We start from the raw sequence: 25,560 nt of genomic DNA on the forward strand, positions 1-25,560 counted from the left end.
TTTTTCTTTTTTTCTGGAAATATAGAGCATCAAAAATGTTTATATTCTTCTATATGCAATGCAACAGATTATCTAGTTACCATATTGTCTTCTGGGTGGAAATGGAGATCTTGATCAATATCATCAGTGTCCATACTGTTTTGGTTTGCTTGTCAGAATTCACCAGCATCTGGTCTTTGCAGTTTCTCTAATCTTTGATCATTTGGAGTGTTTTTTGGTGGAACTGTGTTATTTTTTCGATCTGCAACTGCGAGTTGTTGTTACAGTCTGGAAATCCAAGTGGTGGATGCATATCTTTGTCCTGCTTTTACTTGTTTTTCTCACTTCTTGATGTTACTTTATTTCCAACCTTATAATTTTGAATTTTTTTTCCTAGTTTCCAAAGATCACATACTCTACAGAAGTGAAGATATGGTCATATATTCTATTTGTGCATGGTTCTTAGATCTGCAGTTTGCACAAGTAGCATCAACCCAGCATACTGACAGGGTAGGTCAAACTCTGATAGTTGCAGCTGTATGGAGGTTCCAGATGTATGGCTGAACTCAACATCAAGTATCCTGCATTAACTGAGGTGAAACTAAAAGTAAAAATGATTTTGTGTTTTGGAATTAGGCTAGCATCTTTTCAGGTAATTATTCAATTTGCTTTGCAGTCACTTTCTGATTTTGTAACTGTTGGACTATTATTTTCTCTTCTGAACAGTTTAACAGACACTAAACTCCTCCAACTCCCTTGGAGGAGTTTAGTGTCATGTGGAGAGACTTTAATTGGAATTCCACTTAATAATGAAAGCTTTAATAAGTACTCAATGTTTAGGTTGGTCTATCAGTAGATCACCTGACTGGAGCCTTTCGGCCATTTTTGGTGATCCTGCCATATTTTCTAAACATCTTTGTATAACATAAGGAGAGAAGTTTTCCCACTAGTTGATAGAGAGTGTATTATCAAGAATGCTAGAGGTTCCTGTTTATTCCTGTTTTAAATTTTTGGGGAGAGGATGTGGTCAGTTTCATTACTGTCATTATGATGGGAACTTTGCTCCTTTAGCCATGTGGATTAGCTCTTCTGCCAAGTTTTCAGCATTGCCAAGCAGAGGCAGGATTGATGCCTGCCAGTAACCAAGTGGCTGGGAGAGTAAGCTGAGTGAAGAGCTAATGTAGGTGTGAAAAAAAGACAGTTTACTTTTATATTACGAAAAAATTACCACTTGTAGAACTAGAAACTGCTGATTAAAAAGAAGAGGGGGGAACTTGATATCAAATAAAGAAAAAAAAAACATCTCTAGAAAGCACTGTACAGTGACTTGAAAAATCACTTGATAACTTAGTTGCTTGGCTCCTGAGCCAAAAACACATCATAAAGAATCATTTTCAATATATTGGAAGAAGCTGCCAATAAAACAGAATGAGATGTTCCATCACTGAGAACCAATGAATTAATGCTATTATCACGATGATCTGCATTCTGAAAGGTGTAGCATATGTGACTGCTGTATGACTTTTCATGTTCAGGTTAAGTTAATCACAAGTATAGTCCGTATATACCAAGGTATGCATAATCTGGCTAACATCTACCTATAAATTATCATAAGCATCTCAATAACCATTATCCAGAAATCTGCCTGACCTTTATCTACAAAAAATAAAGTTGTAAATGAAGTAGTTATAGAAATTAATACTAATCAACATAATACATTGAAATATAATCAAGAAAAATTTTAAGTAATAAACTGTTACGATAAAGGAAATTTCAATTTTATAAAATTGTATTAACAAAAAAGTGGTAAAGAAAAAATACAATCACTGCTGAGTACTATATAATAATAAACATACATGATTTAATACAAATACCTGTTTTGCTAAATCAGTATAAATAGCTTTCTCTTCTGGTTCCAAGTTTGCCCACCATTCTCCCAAAATCTTTGTGATGCTTCTATTCTCAAGATGTGGATATTTTTCCCGTACCACATCCCGGTGACGCTTACAAAAAATAAAAAAAGCATTCATTGGCCGACGGATTCCAGGTCCACCACATTCTGTTTCACTAGGATCTTGTTCACAGTCAAGGTCTTCCAAATCTCCCTAAAAAAAAAAAAAAAAAAAAAAACTAATCAGCAAATATATATTTAAAAAAAGAAAAAAAAAACATTCCACTGCAAAACTGACTCACTGAATAAGTAAACTTAATTAACCAGTTAACTTAACCATTCAAAGCCCATTAGCATTAGTAGAGGCAAATGATGCAAGAAAGCAAGCTTATACAGCATCAGCAAACCCCCCCCCCCATTTCCATTTCACTGATCCATTCACTCCAAATGTTTGTTTAATTCTGCCTTGAATTTATTTAAGCTATCAACTTCCACAATAACAAATGGAAATTTGTTGCAGCAATCAACTACCTGCTGACTAAAGGCAAACTTCCGCACATCCATTCTACAACTGTCTTTCCTCAGTTTGAATCTATGCCCCCTCAGATTTGTAATCTGAGCAAAAGGAGGAGTCCCATCAGCATTGAGCTTACTCAATCCATTCAAGGCCTTATACACCTAAATCAGATTGTCTCGACAGGTGCCTAGTCTTCAGAAGCTGCAATTTGTAGAACTTAAGCCTTTCTTCATAAGAACACCCCCTTTGTTCCCTTCATCAGACTTGTTGCCCTTCTCTGTACTCCTTCTAGCAACTACATCCTTTCTAAAATGAGGCTTCCAGACCGGTACACAGTGCTCAAGGTGGGGCCTGACCATTGCTTTATACTAGGGGATAATTACCTCCTCATCTCTGCTTGCAAAATTCCTGTATATCATTGACAAGACCCCAGGACCTACTCTAGTAGCCTGTCTGCACTGCTCAGAAAACTGCATATCTGACTGTACGATTACCCCCAGGTCTCTTTCATTCTCCACTACCCTGAGTGTAACACCACATAGTTGGTACATTTCTCTGGGGTTACTGCTACCCATATACAGTACTTTGCATTTGTCAATTTTAAACTTCAGTTATCTTTTATCTTATATTCTTATATTTTAAACCTCAGCCCATCTACCAAACTTTTCCAGATCCTGTTGCAGCAGCATACTGTCATTACTGTTATTAACAACTCTGCCAACCTTTGTATCATCTGCAAACTTTGACATTAAGCTTGATACACCTTCATCAATATCATTGATAAATATACAAAACAACAATGGGCCCAACACCAAACCCTGAGGGACACCACTATTAACATTAGTCCAGGTAGAACAGTACCCATTGATCACCACTCTGTCTTCTCCCACTCAACCATCCTTTTATCCATTGTAGCAACTTTCCCTTAATGCCATACTCTCCAATTTGTACAGTAGCCTTTCATGTGCAACAGTGTAAAAAGCTTTCCTGAAATCCAAGTAATGTACAGTGGATTCCGGTTATTTGGGCTGCCGGTTAATCGGGGCAGCCGTTTATTTGGGGCAAATCTTAAAAAACAGAAAATAATCGAGAAAATAAGCCACGGTTTACTTCGCTTAATTGGGACAGCATGACATTTAATCAGGGCAGGAGACCGCAGCACTGGAGATTGCCCTACGATTGTCTCTGACGGTACCACGTGGTTCAGTCAAAATCCTGGAGGTCACAACCATAAAACGATAAAAACTATTAGCAGTCACCTGTTTATTGGGCTTTTCTGTTAGTGAAATCTATCATAAACGGACAGTAAACTCGATCTTACTGAATTTGCGATAATACCGACAGCCGGAATTCTGTGGGTTATTATGGTGAAATGTGTTTACACTTCCATGGAATCTTCAATCATATAAAAAAAAATTAATTTTCAGATCTTCTCTTCATTCCTATTTTTAAAGCTTTGTAACTTGTTACTGCGTTCTCACTTGCGCGTATCGTGTTACTTGCAATTTGTGTGCATGTTCTTCGTTATTCATTGCTTATCTTTTTACTGTTTTAAATTTTAACTCCCACCCACAAATATCAGTGAACAAAAATGTCAACTAGTTCGCATGTACATATTACAGTACGTATTAATTATTCCGATTATCACATATATTCTTCCGATTTTCACGTATCATTTAATTTTTTAATTGGTAAGGTAATAAAGGATAAATTTGGATAATATTCCTCCTATTTTCTCTAATTAGAATCGCTGTTTAATAGAATTAAAATTCAATTCACAAACGTAATCACAATGACTGGCACTTACTACACATCGTATAGTGAACGGTACTTTACTATGGTGAGTTCGTCGTAACGTGATTTGATTATACAGTGAACTAATTGTAAAGGGGGGAGTACATTGTATTTTTAACTATTTACGTGAAACTTCAGATAATTGGGGCAGCCACTTAATCGGGCCAAAATGCACTAGTCCCGATGTGTCCCAAATAACCGGAATGGACTGTATATGATATCAAAATAATTTTTTGCATCCAGTTCCTTTGTGACCACATTATAATATCCAGTCAAATTGGTCAGACAAGACTTCCCCCTGACAAACCCATGCTGTGTCTGAATTATTATTGCTGTCTTGTCTAGATGATCGTGCAATGTTTCTTTAACCAACAACTTCCATTATATTCCCTGGAACAAAAGTCAAACTAAGGTCTGTAATTACTCGTGTCACCCTTCAATCCCCCTTTGTGAATTGGAGATACATTTGCACATCTCCAGTCCGTAGGGACTTCCCCTGAGTCCAAGGATGCTCTCATAATTATGGCTAAGGGTTTGCTTACTTTGATGCTTCCTTTAATATAACTGGATAGATCCCAACCACCCCAGGTGCCTTTCTTATGTTTAATTTCTTAAGAATAATGTTCAATAATTTGTACTCCAATAATTTGGAGGAGAAATTATTGAACATTACTCTTATGTTCAATAATTTCTCCTCCACTTTTCTCTCAGTTATTACAAAATCATTTAACTCTGTTAGAGGTTGATAAACATCTGGCCCAGTCATTTCTGGGCTCCTCTTTACGGCTGCCATCCACCCATTCCTGTGCCAGCAAAAGGATTTTCTCAGCTACGCAGACGATTTGAAGTTCCTCTATCAGATCCACGAGACCAACTGACCTGAGACTGCTTCCAAACCCATCAACAGCCTAAAGAACCTTGTTACATACTTAACACAGTTCTCTCAAGATTAATCCAAATAAATCTGCACAAATGGTGTTCTCACTCAAATCACACCCAACTCAACTAAACCTGAAAAGTATGGGCTTGGCACACCCAGGGTCCTGAGGCTGGATATCATCATTCTTCTCTTTCTTGGTAATTCATTTCTATCTCTCTCTCTCTCTCTCTCTCTCTCTCTCTCTCTCTCTCTCTCTCTCTCTCTCTCTCTCTCTCTCTCTCTCTCTCTCTCTCTCTCAGGGTAACTTAGGAATTTTTTTGGCTGGTGCAGCATAAGCCTCAGGCTTCCTTTCACCACAAGCCTAATAATAATAATCATAACAGTCCGCCGATTCAGATGGCTTGCCAAACAACACCCCCTGTCAGAGTCTGAGTACACCCTTCAATATACAATCGAACTTGGTTATAACAAGATCACAACTGTTACGAGCAAAAAACCATAATGATTTTAATTTACGCGTATTCCCATACAATCGCTCATTGTTATAACAAGCATACTACACAGATATACTGTACAAATTTTGGTAACTATGAAAAAAAATTCTTAACTGCTCAGGGTCGAAAAAACCGAATTCTTGGAATAGACAAAAATAAAAAGGGAGACTGCTTTATGACCACCCACATTGGATTAGCTGCTGGTTTATGACCTTGTTCTTTCAGGGACGGGGGCTATACAGTAGTGCATTGGTGTTCCGCTTGTCGCATTACCATATTTACAGATGGTCTTGTATTCACTGAACCATAAATTTATTTAGGGACTTTAAGAATTTCATCAATGAGATGTCTAAGAACTTTGTATTCTTTTGAATGCATTTTGGGACTTCTAAGAACTTTGTATGCAGATCACTTTACTGTCATTTTAAATAAAATCAGTTAGAAATGTACCCTTCTTAGGAAACATGTCTACTAACAAAAGAAAGTGTCTCTCGATTTGCAAAAAAGTCGAAATTATTGTTGAGTTAGAACATGGTGCAAAAAATGTTGAAGTGTGTAAAAGGTGTTTGTCCTTTTCAACAGTAATAACATTGTGGAAGAATAAACATGTTTACATATTAGCACTGGAAAAGAACATAACTGGAAAAAAAAAATTAGAAAGTGCGAGGTTACAAATGCTGATGAAGCATTGCTTTAGTGGTTCACTACACAAAGCAGTGATGGATTTTCAACTGACGGTCCAACCTTGGAGGCCCAAGCAGAAAAATTTTCTAAACAATTCCGACGCAGCGATTTTGCATGTAACAACAGTTGGCTGGATCGATTTAAAAACCGAATAACAAGCATATTAATACAAATAATATGTAGGTATATACTAATACTATATTATTTTTTTTCTCTCTAACATTTGTTTTTGGAATCTATATTTTCCCCTGAAATCCTTAAGAGCTCTCCCCTTCTTTACAGTCTGTGGTGTGGAGGCGCAGGAAGGGTGACAGATCCCTGCCAATGGAGATGCTCCAAAATGTACAGGAGATGGATATTGACTACAAGAAATTCATTGAGGACAAATCCTACAGAAGACATATCATCGGGGAGCAGCTCTCATCTTCAGCTGACCGACTGTCATTGTTTTTCCTTGATCGGTATGTTGCGATTATGGAAAAAAAAAAACTTTTCTCATTTCCATTGTTTACAACTCGTTTTTTGCTTTTTCCCAATTTAGTTCCTTTTTATGTTAAAACCATAGCATTGTTGCTGTTATGGGTATTGCATCATGCATCCATGTAAAATTTTCTCTGATTGCAATAAAGATATTATATATGTAACTGGGTAGTTCCACATCAAATAAAACATATGGCCCTAATCAAATAAAATAAAGAATATAGCCTATATGGCATCAAATAAAGCATAAAGTAAATGGCCCTAATACATTGTATGAAAGACACACAAGACTAAGTGTTATCAGTAAATAGATATATCAAGTACTAACACAATTTTTGACTAATTAATGTTTATTGAACCCCCAAAGTGAAATAAAAAGCACCTAAGCAAGGCTCTTAAATAAATTAATGGAGTATACATTATTGAGTTGTATTATCAGCTACATTCCTTGAAACCTTGAAAATGATGCACAAAGTGATGTCAAAACATCAATTATCTATACTAAGGCTTGACTGATTTAGTTCAGAGCCTTGCGTAAGCTAAATTTATTTCACTTAAGATTCAATAAACTTAATTAAAATAAGCCAAAACATTATGAAAATCAGTGTACTTCACTGATCTATTTAATGAAATTACCATTTTAAACCAGATCATTCCTCCCTTCTTAATTTTCAAGGAACTTAGTAAATCTGTCAGACACATGATAAATTTTCAAAATTATAGCTCCCTGGGTCAAAAAGGTCCACCATTACAATTTAAAATTTTGAGAAGTTAAAATCTGCTTATCTCAGTTCCTAATTACGACAGAAAGGCTCAGTTTGCATCAATTTAAGCTATTTATATGGTCCAGATAAAAATACAACCAAAATGGAAAAAAAAAAAGATAATTCTATTTTTCAAGATAGTTTTCAAATCTTATTTTTATTTTTCTTCAAAATCAAAATTATTTTTCAGAATAATTCTATTTTTCAAGTAGTGATGGTTAACAGAGAACTTTGAAAAACCACATTTTTAAAATTACAAAAATAAAATAAATAATATAACATGCCATTCTTTAGCATATATGTGCCATGGCCCAACTTGGCCCAACCCACAGAACCATTATTTAAAATCAAAATGGAATGCACTTCAAATGAAAATAAGATGATGAAGTGAACAAAATAGTGATGAAAATCTGTTGAACAGAGTGTTACATAAAACCATTTAAGTGTATCTTAAAATCAACTAGTGAGAGCCTCAATGAGAAGTAAGTGTAGGAAGAAAAATGATAAAAACTGTTTGAGCTTTAAAAACAAAAGAGACATTAATTTCATCTGATAGCAAACTACCTGCCCATAATCAGAAATAATTACTTGGTTAAAAGAAAATTAATGAAACAAATATAACAGTTGAAAAATTAGATCATAACTATATTGCCAAAAATGTTGAAATTTAAAACAGCAAATAAATCCAAAATTTCAAACTACCTAGAAAGATAAAAATTCCTTGTTAAACAGGAAAGAATTTTGTCCTCTAAAAATCCCAAACTAAATCAGGAAAAACGCTGGAACAAGAAATAGTTGACGGTGCAGGAATCTTATTGTTCTAATGATGCAAGCAGATTGATGTCAAGGAAGATGTTGTTGTTATTTGGTTCTTAGGAGCATTAGCAACTAAGGCCATATTGCTCCGGTGCGGTGGTCATTCCCTGACCTTTCCGCATCCTCCGTATTTGGTGGTGACAGGCTCAAACCTCGGTCTAATCAAGAAGAGTGTGCTATGCACTGCTGCTCCTTCCCACCTGGCTACGGAGGCGCCGTCAAGGAAGAGACTGTCTCTATGAAAAAGTTAATGCACAAATGAAACATGTTCAACTGGGGCCTGTATTAAATAATTTTCAAAAATATACACACAGATTGAAGACAGACATCCCAACGTGCACATTAATTTAAGAATGTCAGAGGAAAAACAACAAACATACCAATAAAACAAAAAAAAAACCATGACAAGTTTCATTAATACAACATAAAAATGATTAGGGTAATTATATAATAAGAAAAGCAAGATAAGAACAAGGTGATGAAACAAGATATACATATAAACCTTCACTTTCAGGCACATGACAAATTTTCGAAGTTATAGCTCCCTGGGTCAAAAAGATCCACCATTAAAGAAGTTTAAAATTTTGAAATTTAAAATTTGCTTATCTCAGTTCTTATTTACAACAAAAACTCAGAGTTTGTATCAATTTAAGCTATTTATATAGTCAGGATAAAAACTACAATAAAAGAATAAAATAAAGACTAAAGTAAATTTTAATCCACATTACTGAATAACGAACACAATATCTTCAAATCATTACAAAAAATAAGTCCGATATACATTTGGGGAAAATGTAAAATGTTAGTCAAAAACACAAAAAGCTACAGAGGGTGACATTAGCAACTGCTATGTGCATCCAGATTGTGAACAATTTTTCAGAGTGCGATTGGTCTGAACTTGGTCAGTAATTTGACACTTCACTTGGTCAAAAGACACTTCAAAACCTCATAACTCCAATTTTTGCCAAATTATTGATTTGTGGCTTTTCCTAGCTCATGTTTCCCTATATAATGACCAAACTTTGTATTCTTATCTTTTGTCATTTTGCTGTAATTTCAACTAAACCCCATATGTTTTTCTTACCAAAAATGAATGCCCAAACCTCGTAAGTAGTATGCACAACTGGAGATACAAGGTTTGGCTATCTGCTGAAAGGTAAGGTTACACAAGGTTCCTTCATCCTAACCTCATACGCTGTTCATCAATAGTTCAGTTAAAAATAAAAGTTTAATTAAAATGTGACAATAATGCTTTCTAAAAAGAAGTAAAAAGAAGGTTGAAATGGTTAAAAAAAAAAACACTTGCTAGACTTTCTCAGTCTAACAAGTGTTTATGTATTGAATCCATTTCTTCTGACAGTTGTTTAAAAGTCACAAATGTCACAAACATAAGTGTGTGTAAACATAAATTATGATTAGGCCTCAAATTCTTGAAGCTTTAAGTAGCAACCAATGAGCAGACTATTCATTGATAAATTCACCGCAGTCATTTTTAAGTAGTGCCAAATAGTAACGAGAAGGAATATACTTTTCAGAAATTCTTAGAAAAAGGACATACCCAGATATGCTGCAATTCAGTTCACTGTGTCATCAAATGGAAATTAAAGAATAAGATCATAAATGTGCCTGCTGATTACATGCTGTCAAAAAGAAGCCAGTAAGATTCCACAACCCTATGAAGTGCATTATTTAGATCATACCTTTTTTAAAAATTACACCAGCTTAAAAACGTATTCTTCAATTCATCCAGGAATGAAAGCTGGAAACCCTACTGTATCTAATATAAAGGCATTAAAGTATAGACCAAATGGAACCATCAGTTACAAATTCCTCCTTACAGACAACTGGAAGTTGTTACCTAAACATTGTGCATTAGTATATGCTGATAGGTTTGTTAAAGTAAAGGCTCAAAATCAGCACAGAAAAATTTCAAGACCTCCAAAACTTGAAGAGTATGCCACGTGATTATCATTCCTTTTACAGCCAATTGCCTTATGGCAATAAAAAAAAAAAAAAAAAAGTGCAGAAAAAACTACAATATTTTAAAGGCTGTTGTTAGATAATTTTTTATATTTGTTCTCTTACATAATTAAAATTAAATTTTTATTAGCATAGCACATGATGCAAGAAAGCAAGCTTATATAGGGAAAAAAAACAAAAAAAAACACCCATCTCATTTCACCCATTCACTTGCTCCAAATGTTTGCCTTGAATCTATTTAAACTATCAACTTCTACAACAACAGATGGAAGTTTGTTCCAGCAATCAACCACCCGCTGGCTAAAGGCAAACTTCCGCACATCTATCCTACAACTGTCTTTCCTCAATTTGAATTTATGCCCTCTCAGCTTCCATTAATTTGCATGGAACAGAAGTTAAACTAACATGTCTGTAATTACCTGTATCTCCCTTTGATCCTCCTTTGTGGTTTGGGGTCACATTTGCCTATCTCCAATGCATGGATACCTCCCTGAGTCCAAGGAAGCTCTCATAATTATGGCTAAGAGTTTGCTTACTTCCTTTGCTGCCTCCTTTAATAGATTCCATCCAACTCAGGTGCCTTTCTTATGTTTATCTTTAACAATTTCTCCTCCACTTTACTCTCAGTTATTACAAGATTATCTAGCTTACTGCCAGAGTTTAATACAGTTCTGGCATACCCCTCAGATGCAAAATATTGATTTAGTTTGTTAGCTACCTGAGCAGAATCATGAACTGCTGAACTATCGATATCAAGTGGACAAATCTGATACATCCCCTTCCTTCTAGAGTTTACATAAATAAAGAACTCTTTGCATCCTTTGCCAAAGATTTCTCGTAATCTGCCTTTGCCTGCCTAACCTCCTTTGTGACTTGGTTACAGACCAGCTTATATCTACACTTAAAGCACCAACACTATTTCTAAAAGTTACAACCACAAAATCAAACAAAACAGCCTGTGGCGATTTGCATAACTGTGGCCATTTAGTTGAAAGCTGGTGCACACGCAAAAATCTGAATTGTGATGAGAGGGCTCACACAAACAGATAAAAGCAGCAATTCAGTAGTTATGTGAAAATTACCAAATGGTGAGCATGATTGTTACAGACATTCCATTGGTTTCATACAGTGCTACAGTCAACATCTGGATGACTTTGCCTGGCGTTGAATAATTGTGAAGCTCGAGGAAGGTCGAAGCGTGAGGAGTGTAGCTGCAGAGTTTGGTATTGCCCATAGCATCGTCTCAGATGCGTGGTCGGCCTTCAGAACAGGTACAGCTGTTCAAAGGACCAGTGGTGGTCGTCCACGAAAAACAACGTCCAATGATGAGCGCTATATACTCCTATAGGCCAAGAGGGACCGACACCAGACAGCGGGATCCATTGCAAACCAGCTGCACAGGATGCAGAATATCGTGGTTTACTGTGGCCAGGCAAATCCACTAAGGTGGACTGTTTGTCCAATGGCCAGTACACTGTGCCCCTTTAACACTTGCCCATCGGAGACACCATTTACAGTTGTACATTGAACACAAGGACTGTACAGCAGCACAATGAGGTAAGGTACTCTTTACTGATGAGAGTAGATTCAGTCTCAGCAGCGATTCTGGACATCAGCTAATCTGGCGAGAGATCGGCACACGGTATCACTCTGCAAACATCACTGAAAAAGATCAATAAGGTGGTCGAGGTGTTCTCGTTTGGGGAGGCTTTATTTTGGATGGATGTACACAACTCCAGATACTGGAAGAAGGTGGTACTGTAACCGGTGCACACTACTGTACTGAGGTAATCCTTACCCATGTGCGTTTGTTCCGAGGTGCCATTGGCCCCGAGTTCATCTTTATGGATGATAATGCCACACTCCATTGCACTGCAGCTGTTGATATGCTTTTGGAAAGTGAGGACATTGTATGGATTGGCATGCCCATTCCCCCAATCTAAATCCCATCAAACACATATGGGATGCTCTGGGGAGATGCCTAGCGACACGTCCACACCTACCAGAAAATGTTCACTAGCTGAAGACTGTGCTGACAGAGGAATGGACAATGTTACCGCAAGAACTTATCAACATTGTTCTAAGTAAGAACAGGCAGTGCAAAGCCTGCATCGACATTAGGGGTGGCCATTTCTCCTACCGAGGACCACCTCTTCCTTTGTTCCATCTTTGGCAGTGGTGCATCTGACTCATGGCAGTCAGTCCTAGCTATGTTGCCATTTTTGAATAAAGTCCCTCTGTACTGTTTTGTTTCCATTGTTGTTTCCTGCATCATTTCTGTACCTCACGAGGTTCCTTTGTATGCTTTTCCCATACCCAGGCCACTCCTATGAGAAGCTACAGGTGAAAACTTGACTGGTCCTTAAGTTTTGTACACCAGTGTATCATAGACTTCCACATCACCTGTTAATTTATACGTATCCCATGCATTTTCCTTCTGTGCCACATATCTAATTAGTTCATCTGACAGCCATTTAGGCCGAAATCTTGAACAATATGTTATGTTTATGTAATGAACCAAAACTTAAAAAATGTACAGTTAATTACTTACACCAACTAGTTTTTTGAAATCTACCTTCTCATTATAAAACCCCATACCTCTTACGTTCACACATCTGTCATAAATAAATTCTGATTACTCGTAATTCACAATAAAACTAATTATTATATTTTAAGCCATATAAATTTCAAAAGATGTAATTAAATAAAAGATTGTCCTATTAAAAATAAACAGTATTCTGGCCCTCCTGTAAAATTTCTATTTTGTAACTTACGAGGTTTGGAAGTGTCATCAACAATATCTGATTACTGAATATGCTTTTCTTTGTATTATATGCATAAAAATATGTTATCCTAATATTTACTTGTGTGTTTTTAATTTTATGGAAAAGAGGATATGAACCTGTTGAGTTACACATTTTCTAATTTGGACCACAAAACAATTACCATAACTCCACAGGTCATGTTTTGTGTGTGTGTGTGTGCGCGCTATGTGCAGAAGGAGTAGGGAAATTAAGTGGAAGTTTGTGAACGACTTTTAGTACTTGAATGGTCACCGCTTTTCTGGAAAGAAATTAAATCAGGGAACTCATTAAGCCTCAGTTGCCCACCTTAATGTTGAAGACTACCCTCATGAATCTGGTGGAATAACCATGACATCCTCTATATGATGGAATAACCATGAGCAGGATGCAACAGTCCAAGAAAAAATGATACGACCAGGGTACATGCAAGAATTAGTGATATTATGGAACAATTATCATCTTTTTTTTTTTAAAAGGTACACAAAAGGTGATATTCTTGTATATGTTGGTTCCAAAAGCTATTAAGTAAGCCATTATAAAGCTTTACTTAACAAGCATGAGGTGGTGTTGAGAAAAAGGTGCAAGTTAGGAACGGAAACTTTGGCTGGAAACTTTGCTCTGGAGAATAAACATGGAATGGGTTTCACCAATTCAAGCTTCCAATAAGAAAAGTGGTGGTATTGCACCAGTTGGGTCATTTTTCTAAGCCACAATAGGAGAAAGTTTATGAGATCACTGTCAGTCAATGGTGGGACTGTGCAAGGCTTGAAGAGTACAATTTTTCTCTGCTTGGCCAGTGCTTGTTAATTAACAGATGGGACTATTTTAATAACGATGAGACAGTCTTCAGTAGAGGGGTTGAAGAATATTTGCTGAGGCTACTGAGACAATGTTAGGAGAGTTAAAAAACTATACTTTGGGGAGAGGTGGGGACAGACTAATAATTTAAAGATACCCATAAGTAGAAATAGAACTGATTCTTAAATTGCTTCCATTGTGACATGCAATAGCATAAACAAATGGGGAGGGGAAGATTATTACAAGGCTTAATGAGGATCACATGGGACCAAAAACTGCATGGGTTGTGTAAGGATTATTAAAAAACAAATAGACACACATTTACTTGCTTAAATCCTAATGCCAAAAGTATAGTAAAAATATTTGATGGATTGTTAAATCATAAAATGCTGGCATTATAGGTAATAACAGAAACGTGGTGCTGCTCTGATACAGAATTTTAATATGGTGAATATGAGAACAGAAAGGATAGAAAAGATGGGAGGGGGGAATTAAGCTTTTGGTTAAGAAGCCCACAGACACCACAACATTACAAGCAGTAGACACAAGTTTGCCATTGAAATACCAGGTTAGTTTGGTAGGTCAGTATGTTTTAAAATTTGTGGCTCTAGAACATTAGTTCAACTCTGCCTTGTTTGGCAAATAAAATCTATTTAACATTAACGAAATCACCACATTTAGCAGTAACATAGTTATCAAGAGCTAATACTTAATCACCAAAATAGAATACAAAATTACAATGTACTATTAATTGAACATTTTAAAGTTAACTTAAAAAAAAAAAAAAAAAAAAATTTTTTTTATTATGAAAACCCCAAACAAGAGAGGTATTAGACCCTATAGTACTTAGTAGCGTGCTTGGGTTCGAGGTTGAGAAGACAATAGAAGATATATTTCTAGACATTAACATTAGACTTGAACTTCTGTAGACTGTAATTTTTAGGAAATACGTACGAAGGAAGGTTGATCCAGAAAATGGCAGTTGAATGAATAAACGAGAAAGATGAAAAGTTGGTTCTGTGAGTTTGAAGTTGGATAGTAAATGGATGTTGGCTGATGGCAGCATGTGTTCAGACTGTTTTGAAAGAGAGCGGGAATTATAGAAGCCAATTCAGAAAAACAGTGTCCATGGAAGTATTTGAAAAAAACGCATGCAGCAGAAACAGTACATCCATGAGACAGCCAGTGGAGAGACCCTGTTAGAGATGAGTCTTTAATTAACCTAACTGCCCTCTTCTGAATAGAATCTAGAAGCCTCAGAAAGGTTTTAAGTCACCACCCCAGATGTCAGAACAATATTCCAGGGTAGGGCAGATTTGCGATTTGTATAGAGTGAACAGCTGTTTGGAAGAAAAGTAATGCAGAGAGTGAAGAGAAAACCAAGTTTTTTAGATGCAGAGGAAGCAATATTTGCAATGTAATAGTGCCAAGAGAGATTAAATGTCAGGGTAATGCCCAAAAGAGATATCAACTTGCCTAGAAATCGGAGTGTCACCAAAGGTAAGCATAGGAGCAGAAGAATGCTTTTTGCGAGATTAGCACTAGCAACGGCACATGATGCAAGAAAGCAACCTTATATAGCAACAGTCCTTGGTCCTTGAGGCTGTCACAGACATTCTCTCAGATATGCCAGACAAGCTGTTCTTGCTACCTGTGAGTCTAAAACGCTGATGGAACTGATATTCGGGTGACACTCAAGTCAAAGTGGACCCAATTTCGGCGAAGTCCGGACGGTCTATGACAGCCAAATCCTCTGCTTGCACCTTCACGATGGTGGGACTGTTAGTAATCCTGGGTATACCTTCATGCACAAGTACATGGTGGGTGACCACCCAGGTGTGAACCAACGTAAGCAGGGGTCGAGGTGTGGCGCCCACACCACATGGAGGAACGCCGCCCCTCTATGTTACCAGGCAGTACTAGGTGGTAGATGACTCTCATCAACCGGTGAAATACCACCGCTTTGCTTATTGGAGGCTTGAAGTGGTGGAACCCATGTTTAGTCTCTAGAGCTAAGTTCCGGCCAACCCTTCCCTATCTCTTCCAACATGCAGTATGATTGATGATTTTTGAGGTTATGATGAATGTCGTGGCGAGATCCAATATTCCTTACATTTCGAGGGTACAGCTCTAAAACGGTGTTCGCAGGCCGGCCGCTAGTTAGTACACCGGACTGAACCTATTGGTAACTCTCTAGGAAGCTTCCGGATCAGCTAGTGTATAATCTTGCTACCTCTACTCTGCCAGATAGTGACTGGAGGGAGTCCGAGTAGTGTGTATGCGGGGAGCATTGTCGAGGCCACGTTATGTCAAGGATCTGGGTATATTCTTACCACATGTACGCCATATCCAAAAATTTCATTACTTCATACAGCATGTCCCACACCCACTTTTTCTTACTATTGAATACACCATGAATTGTCAAAATAATAGAGCAAGCTTATCTGCGAAAAGATCTAAACCTCCCAAGGACTTCCTAATTCATTTCACAAATATACGTGGTCTCAATTCTAATCTCAACGATGTCCATTTCCACTTGCAGTCTTCCAAACCCCATGTACTTTTTCTGACTGAATCTCAGTTATCAGTTGATTCAACTACTGCTCATCTCAGATGTCCAAATTATTTGCTGTATGATTCCTTTCGCCTCAAAGGTGGTACTTGTGCATATGTCCGTTCTGATATTCCCTGTCAGAGACTTGGCAATTTGGAATCTCCTCTCTTTGATCTTCTCTGGCTTAAAATCTCTCTACCTCATTGTGTAAAATTCATCTGTTGTCTCTACCGTTCTCCCAACTCCACTAATCACTTGGAGCTCTTTGACTTCCTCTCTTTGCAACTTGACTTTCTCCAGTCCAACTTTCCCAACAGTGAGGTAATTTTCCTTGGTGATTTTAACGTTCACAACTCCAGCTGGCTTCCATTTTCTAGTCACACCGACCCAGCAGGTTGAGATGCTGAGGCTTTTGCAATTACTAATGACCTAGCACAGATTGTTCATTTACCTACAAGAATACCGGACAATCCTAATCATACAGCCAATACGCTTGATCTTTTTCTCACAAACAACCCTTCTAAGTACAAGGTTGAAGTGAGAGGTCCTTTAGGCACTTCAGATCACAACTTGGTGATTGCCTCTTCTCCAATGGAACCTTTATCTCATGGCTATTCCCAACCTCGTATTGTTTGGCATTACAAGAATGCAAAATGGGATGACCTGCGAGACTTCTTTTCTTCTTTTCCTTGGTCTGATTACTGTTTCCAAACTTCTGATGTCAACGTTTGCTCAGATCGTGTCAGTGAAATTATTCTTGCAGGAATGGAATCCTTTATCCCACACTCCACTTTAAAATCTCGTCCTTTATCTAAACCTTGGTTTTCCAATAAATGTGCTAAGGCTGTCCAAGAGAAGAACGTTGCATATCGTAATTGGCTTGTTTCTAATTCTTCAGTTTCATTTTCTGCCTACACCAAAGCTCGCAACAATTGTAAAGCAGTTATTAATCAGTCCAAACTAGAGTTTGAACAGGCTAAGAGTAGAAAACTTGCTTCTTGCCCTAATGGTAGCCGAGCATTCTGGTCTCTTGCCAAAGCTATTGGCCGCAACTTTTGCCCATCTCTGCTCCCACCTCTGTCCAAACCAGATGGTTCTGTTGTCACTTCAGCCAAGGATAAAGCTGACCTGCTAGCATCCCATTTTTCTTTGAGCTCATGTATTAATGATCTTGGTAAAACACCTCCCACCATTCCTAACACGCTCCATTCAATGCCTCCTGTGGTCTTCCGTCAAAAGGATATCAGAAGGATTTTGATGAATCTTGATGCTAAGAAAGCTCCAGGTCCTGATGGTATTTCTCCACTTGTTCTCAAAACCTGTGCTCCTGAACTTACTCCTATTCTTTGCCGCCTTTTTTCACTTTCTTATTCCAAAGGTGTTTTTCCTTCTGCTTGGAAATTTGCTCATATTCAGCCAGTTCCTAAAAAGGGTGACAAATCCCTCCCATCCAATTATCGTCCCATTGCAATTATTTCTACTCTTTCTAAAGTAATGGAGAAATCAATTAACCGCCAACTCTTAAACTACCTAGAAACTTTCCGTCTGATCAACGATCGCCAGTATGGATTCCGTCAGTGTCGATCCACTGGTGATATTCTGGCTTATGTTACCCATTTATGGACTAATTCAATGGAAAGGTTCGGTGAAACACAAGTAGTTGCTCTTGACATCTCAAAGGCTTTTGATCGTGTTTGGCATAAAGGTCTTCTAAACAAGCTTCCATCTTATGGTTTGCCAACTGTTTTTAGTAATTGGTTATCCAGTTTTCTCTCTGATCGCTCACTGAGGGTGATGGTAGATGGCTCTCTGTCTTCTAACTTCTCCACTAATGCCGGTGTCCCCCAAGGTTCAGTTCTTTCCCCCACTCTTTTCCTCTTGTATATCAATGACCTTCTTCCATTGACTGGAAATCCTATCCATAGTTATGCCGATGATAGCACATTGCATTCAACTTTCCATTTTGAGAAACCTTGTCCAGCTCAATCAGCTTTAAGTTCTCGAAAATCTGCTGCCAATTCCTTAAATGCCGATCTCCAGGCAATTCTCCAGTGGGGCAAAGACAACTTAGTTGATTTCAACCCTTCTAAAACTCAATCTTGTCTTATATCTCGCAAAAAGGATTCTTCTGCTCCTATGCTTATCTTTAGTGACACTCCGATTTCTAGGCAAAATGATATATCTCTTTTGGGGATTACCCTGACTTCTAATCTCTCTTGGCACAAGCACATTACAAATATTGCTTCCTCTGCATCTAAAAAACTTGGTTTTCTCTTTCGCTCTCGGCGTTACTTTTCTCCCAAACAGCTGCTCACTCTGTATAAATCGCAAATCCGCCCTGCCATGGAATATTGTTCCCACATCTGGGGTGGTGCCCCCAAAACCTCTCTCAGGCTTCTTGATTCCATTCAGAAGAGGGCAGTTCGGTTAATTAATGATACATCTCTAACAGAGTCTCTCCACTCGCTGTCTCATAGACGCACTGTTTCTACTGCATGCCTCTTCTACAGATACTTCCATGGGCACTGTTCTTCTGAATTGGCTTCTATAATTCCCGCTCTCTCTTTCAAAACAGTCCGAACACGTGCCGCCACCAGCCAACATCCATTTACTGTCCAACTTCAAACCCACAGAACCAACTTTTCATCTTCCTCATTTATTCATTCAACTGCCGTTTTCTGGAACAACCTTCCTTCATACGTATTTCCTGAAAATTACAATCTACAGAAGTTCAAGTCCAATATCAACAAATATCTTCTTTCGTCTTCTCAACCTCCAACCCAAGCACGGTACTAAGTACTATAGGTTTAATACCTCTTGTGTTTGGGGTTCTCATAAAAAAAAAAAAAAAAAGTCAAAAAAAAAAAAAAAAAAAAAAAAAAAGTCAAAAAAAAAAAAAAAAAAAAACCTTTTTTCACCCATCCCCTCGCTCCAAATGTTTGCCAAGTTCTGCCTTGAATCTATTTAAGTTATCAACTTCTGCAACAAAGGATGGAGTCCGTTCCACCAACCAACTACCCGCTGCCTAAAGACGATCTTCTGCACAACTATCCTACATCTGTCTTTCCTCAATTTGAATTGATGCCCTCTCAGGTGATTATTCTGAGCAAGACGAAGAATCCCATTAGCATTAGTAGAGGCATTTGATGCCAGAGAACAAGCTTATGCAGAATCTGCCAAAAAAAAAAAAAAAAAAAAAGAAAAAAAGAAAAAAAAAAATAAATAAAAAATAACCACTTCCACTTCACCCCTCTGTTCGTTCGAAATACCTGTCCAGCTGAGCCTTAAACTTATTCAGGCTATCACCTTCCACGACAAAGGATGGAAGTCTGTTCCACCAACCAACCACACGCTGCCTAAAGGCAAATTTCCGCATGTCTATCCTACATCTGTCTTTCCTCAATTTGAATTTATGCCCTCTCAGGTGATTATTCTGAGCAAGAGTAAGAATCCCATCAGCATCGAGCATGCTCAAACCATTCAAGGCTTTATACAACTCTATCAGATCACCTCGCTGGTGCCTAGTCTCCAGACACTGTAATTTGCAAAATTTAAGCCTTTCTTCGTAGGAGCACCAATTTGTTCCATTCACTAATCTTGTTGCCCTTCTCTCTACTTGTTCCAGCAGCTCTACATCCTTCTTGAAATGAGGCCTCCAGACCTGTATACAGTACTCTAGGTGTGGCCTGACCATTACCTCATACAAGGGAATAATCACCTCCCTATCCCTGCTAGAAAAATTCCTATATATCATTGACAATACACTATGATCTACTCTTGCAGCCCATCTGCACTGCTCAGAGAACTTCATATCTGTCTGCACAACCACCCCCAGGTCCCTTTCATTCTCTACCACTGTCAGTGTAATACCACACAGTTGATATGTTGCTCTGGGGTTGCTGTTTCCCCATATGTAGTACTTTACATTTGTCAATGTTAAATTTCATTTGCCACCTCTCAGCCCATCTGCTCAACCTTTCCAGATCCTGTTGCAGCAGCATAGTGTCAGTAGTGTCCTTGACAACACTGCCAACCTTCGTATCGTCTGCAAACTTGGACATTAAGCTTGATATACCATCATCAATGTCATTTATAAATACAGAAAACAATAAGAGTCCCAATATTGAACCCTGAGGAGCTCCACTAATAACATTAGTCCACGATGGGCAGTGTCCATTGATTACCACTCTCTGTCTTCTCCCCCTCAACCACCCCTTTATCCATAGCAGCAATTTGCCTTCAATGCCACACAGCTCCAATTTGTGCAGCAGTCTTCCATGTACAACAGTATCAAAAGCCTTTCTAAGATCCAAGTATATAATATCAAAATTATTCCCTGCATCCAGTTCTTTTGTGACTGCATCATAGTATCCAATCAAATTGGTCAGGCAAGACTAAACCTTAACAAAACCATGCTGTGTCCGAGCTATAACTGAAGTCTTGTCTAGATGATCCTGCAGTGCTTCTTTAACCAGTGCCTCCATTACTTTTCCGGGAACAGAAGTTAAACTCACAGGTCTATAATTACTTGTGTCGCCCTTCGATCCTCCTTTGTGAATTGGGGTCACATTTGCACATCTCCAGTCCATGGGCACCACCCCTGAGTCCAAGGAAGCTCTCATAATTATGGCTAAGGGTTTGCTTACTGCCTGCTTTAGTATAATTGGATAGATCCCATCCAATCCAGGTGCCTTTCTTGTGTTTATCTTTAATAATTTCTCCTCCACTTTACTCTCAGTTATTACAAGGTTCTCTAGCTTACTGCAGAGCCTAATACACCTCTGGCATTCCCCTCGCTGAATAACTCCTCATGTGTGAATGTCGATGCAAAATATTCATTTAGTTTGTTAGCTACCTGAGCAGAATCATCAACAGTTGACCATTCGATATCAAGTGCACCAATCTGATTCATCCCATTCCTTCTAGAGTTTACATAAGTAAAGAACTCTTTGCTGTTTTTCTTTGCATCCCTTGCCAACGATTTCTCGTAATCTGCCTTCGTCTGCCTAACCTCCTTTGTAACTTGGTTACAGATCAACTTGTATCTACCATAGGCATCTGTGTCACGTGTTAATTTGTATGTATCCCATGCATTTTTCTTCTCTGCCATATGTCTCATTAATTCATCTGACATCAATTTAGGCCTAAACCTTGAACAATATTTCTTAGTTGGTATGTAAAGCCTAGTAGCTTCCAAGATAAGTTCTTTGAATGCTTCCCATTTTGAATTTGCTGTTAGTAACATCATCAGTTGGTCCCATTGTATAGAATTTAAATACTGTCTGAGTCCATCATAGTCGCCTTTACGAAAGCAATAACCCTTCCCTTTACCCCTAATGGTAGTTACCTCTTTGAGTAAATCCCACTTCAGCACACTGTGATCACTGCCACCTAGTGGTTCATTTATCTGCAGATTCTTAATGCATGAAGAATCGGTACTGTTAATCAAATCAAGAGTATTACTCCCTATAGTTTCCTCCCGAACATGCTGATGTAGAAAACAATCATCCAATAAATCCACAAAAGCCTTGCTAGTGTGTGAGTGACCAGCCTCCAAAATCCAGTCAATATCTGGGAAATTAAAATCCCCCATTAAAAGACTCTGATTTACTGCCCACTGTATTTCCCTCTACAGTTTCTTATTATACTCATCAGAGTCATTAGGCCTATAACACACTTTTACTCTCAATTTTGATCTCCCAATGCTTATGTCACATCAAACAGACTCAACACTGCACTGTCCAGCGATGTCAACTGGCTTCACTTCCTTGGATTTTATGTGTTTCTTAATGAATAGCATAACCCCTCCTCCCTTCCTATCCTGTCTATCCTTTCTGTAGACATTGTACTCCCCAAATTCCAGTTCTGCATTCCTTATATCTGTGTGACACCACGTCTCTGAAATCCCAACAATATCTGCCTTTGATGTTTTGAGCAATACCTCAAATTCATCAAATTTATTTACTAAACTCCTAGCATTGGTGTACACGCAAGTATACATGCACCTGTTCTTTTTCTTAGCTACCCTAACACAACCCATTTGTTTACTTGTATCCTAATTATTCCCAGGAGTGTCTGAAATATCCTGCATCTTATTTTCCAGGCTGCTGCTCATTCCAATTGAAGCAGTGCAAGAATCACTTTCACCTCTGCCAGTGGTTACTGTTAATCTTTTAGTCCTTGTATCCACCCAATCTAGCAGTTTTCCAACCCACCTAATACTGCCTCGATAGCATCAGCAAAAATTCTTGCACCCTTTCTATTTAAGTGTATCCCATCCCTGTAGAAGCAGTCTTTCCTGTTAACAAGTACAGTCCAGGCTGAAAGAAAATTCTATCCCTTGAGCGTTGCACAATCTTTCCAGGGCCGAATTGTTCGACAAGGCTCTCATCATATACTCCCTCCTATCGTGTCTGGGCAGAATTGCAGACACTTTCAAATTCAACCCAATTTCATGGCTTTTTTTCAACAGTGACCTGTACTTGTTAAGTAATTCTGCCGGTCTCCTACTCTTAATATCATTAGTGCCAACGTGTACAACTAAATCACCTTTTGTGCCCTTAAAAGATGATATCCGCTCTACAACATCATCAACCTTTGCCCCTGGTAGACATACCCTGGTCTTTTGCCCCTGGCAGACATACCATTGAGCATGCTCAAACCATTCAAGGCTTTATACACCTCAATCAGATCACCTTGCAGGTGCCTAGTCTCCAGATACTGTAATTTGCAAGAATTACAGACAAGAATTAATAAGACACTGTAATTTGTAATTTACAAATTACAAATTAATTTGTTAAGCCTTTCTTCGTAAGAGCAACCCTTTGTTCTGTTCACTAATGGCGCCTCCGTAGCCAGGTGGGCAGGAGTAGCAGTGGGAAGCACACGCTTCTTGATTAGACCGGGGTTCGAGCCCATGAGCCACCAAATACGGAGGATGCGGAAAGGTCAGGGAATGACCACCGCATATGCCCAGAGCAATACGGCCTTAGTTGCTAATGCTCCTAAAAAAAAAACCAAATAACATGTTCACTAATCTTGTTGCCCTTCTCTGTACTCGTTCCAACAGCTCTACATCCTTCTTAAAGTGAGGCTTCCAGACCTGTATACAGTACTGAAGGTGTGGCCTGACCAATGCCTTATATAAGGGGATAATCACCTACTTATCCCTGCTAGAAAAATTCCTGTATATCATTGACAAGATACCATGAGCTATTCTTGCAAACCGTCTGGCACTGCTCAGAAAACTTCATATCTGCCTGCACAATAGCCCCCATGTGTTTTCATTCTCTACCACTGTCAGTGTGGTACCACAGAGTTGATACTTTACTCTGGGATTACTTCTTCCCATATGTAGTACTTTACATTTGTCAATGTTAAACTTCATTTGCCACCTCTCAGCCCATCTGCTCAACCTTTCTAGATCCTGTTGCAGCAGTGTACTATCATTAGTGTCATTAACGACCCTGCAAACCTTCGTATCATCTGCAAGCTTGAACATTAAGCCTGACATACCATCATCAATATCATTTATATATACAGAAAACAACAATGGACCCAACATTGAACCCTGAGGGACTCCACTAATTAGTCCACGAAGAGCAGTGCCCATTAATTACCACTCTCTGTCATCTCCCACTCAACAATCCCTTTATCCATAGCAGCAATTTGCCTAAAATGCCACACTGCTCCAATTTGTGCAGCAGTCTTCCATGTGCAACAGTATCAAAGGCCTTTCTAAGATCCAAATATATGATATCAAAGTTATTCTTTGCATCCAGTTCCTTTGTGACTACACCATAGTATCCAATCAAATTAGTCTGACAAGACTTCCCCGTAATAAACCCATGCTGTGTCCGAGCTATAACTGAAGTCTTGTCTAATGATCCTGCAATGCTTCTTTAACCAGTACCTCAATTAGTTTCCCTGGAACAAAAGTTAAACTAACAGGTCTGTAATTACCTGTGTCTCCCTTTGATCCTCCTTTGTGGATTCGGATCACATTTATACATCTCCAGTCCATGGGTACCTGTCCCCTGAATCCGGATAGTAAATCCGATGTATATTTGTAAAAAAGGCATGCAGCCTTTTTACAAATACTCTCATAATTATGGCTAAGGGTTTGCTTACTTCCTTTGTCGCCTCCTTTAATATAAATGGATAGATTCCATCCACCCCAGGTGCCTTTGTTATGTTTATCCTCAACAATTTCTCCTCCAATTTACTTTCAGTTGTTAAAAGATTACCTAGCTTACTGCCAGAGTCAAATACACCTCTGGCATTCCCCTCCCTGAATAACTCCTCACGTGTGAATGTAGAGGCAAAATTTTCATTTAGTTTGTTGGCTACCTGAGCAGGATCATCAACAGCTGAACCATCGATATCAAGTGGACCAATCCGATTCATACCCTTCCTTCTAGAGTTTCCATAAGTAAAGAACTCAACAAATCAATTGGATGCACTTTTGTGTTTCTTAGCTAACAGCATAATCCTCCCTTTCTGTTCTGTCTATCCGTTCTATACACATTGTACTCTCCAAATTCCAGTTCTGCACTGCTTATGTCTGTATGACACCATGTCTCTGATATCCCAACAATATCTGCCTTTGATGTCTTGACTAGCACTTCAAGCTCATCGAATTTATTAACTATACTCCTAGCATCGGTGTACATGCAAGTATACACACACCCATTTCTACTCTTAGTTACCCTAACACAGCCATGTATTTACTTATTCCACTATGACTCTCAGCAGTCCTGGAAATCCCCATTACCTTGCTTTTCAGGCTGCTGCTCAATTGCATTTCAATAGAAGCAGTGCAAGAATCACTTTTACCTCTGCCAGCGGCTACGGTTAATCTATTAGTCCGTGTATCCCCCCAAGCTACCAGTTTTCCGACCCACCCTCTGCCTTGATAACATCAGCAAATATTCTTGCACCCTTTCTATTTAAGTGTATTCCATCTCTGTATAAGCAGTCTCTCCTGTTAACAAGTACAGACCAGGCTGAGAAATATTCTACCCCATGAGACTTGCACAATCTTTCCAGGACCGAATTGATCGACAAGGCTCTCATCATATACTCCCTCCTATCGTGTCCGGGCAGAATTGCAAACACTTTCAATT

The 25,560-nt window shown here is 38.4% G+C and overlaps 1 protein-coding gene across 1 annotated transcript in view; it reads right to left on the minus strand.

Annotated features, from left to right (window-relative positions):
• The window catches only part of LOC150084531 (uncharacterized), a 228,006-nt gene that overhangs the window by 164,257 nt on the left and 38,189 nt on the right, over window positions 1-25,560 (minus strand). The window contains exon 2 of the mRNA XM_090376275.1: window positions 1,854-2,084. Within this exon, the coding sequence (XP_090232401.1) occupies window positions 1,854-2,084 (231 nt within the window). The remainder of the gene's footprint in view (window positions 1-1,853; window positions 2,085-25,560) is intronic.

The sequence above is a fragment of the Mastigoproctus giganteus genome, chromosome 6 (assembly GCF_048544385.1).
Source record: "Mastigoproctus giganteus isolate SK-2022 chromosome 6, ASM4854438v1, whole genome shotgun sequence".
NCBI classification, from domain to species: Eukaryota; Metazoa; Arthropoda; class Arachnida; order Uropygi; family Thelyphonidae; genus Mastigoproctus; species Mastigoproctus giganteus.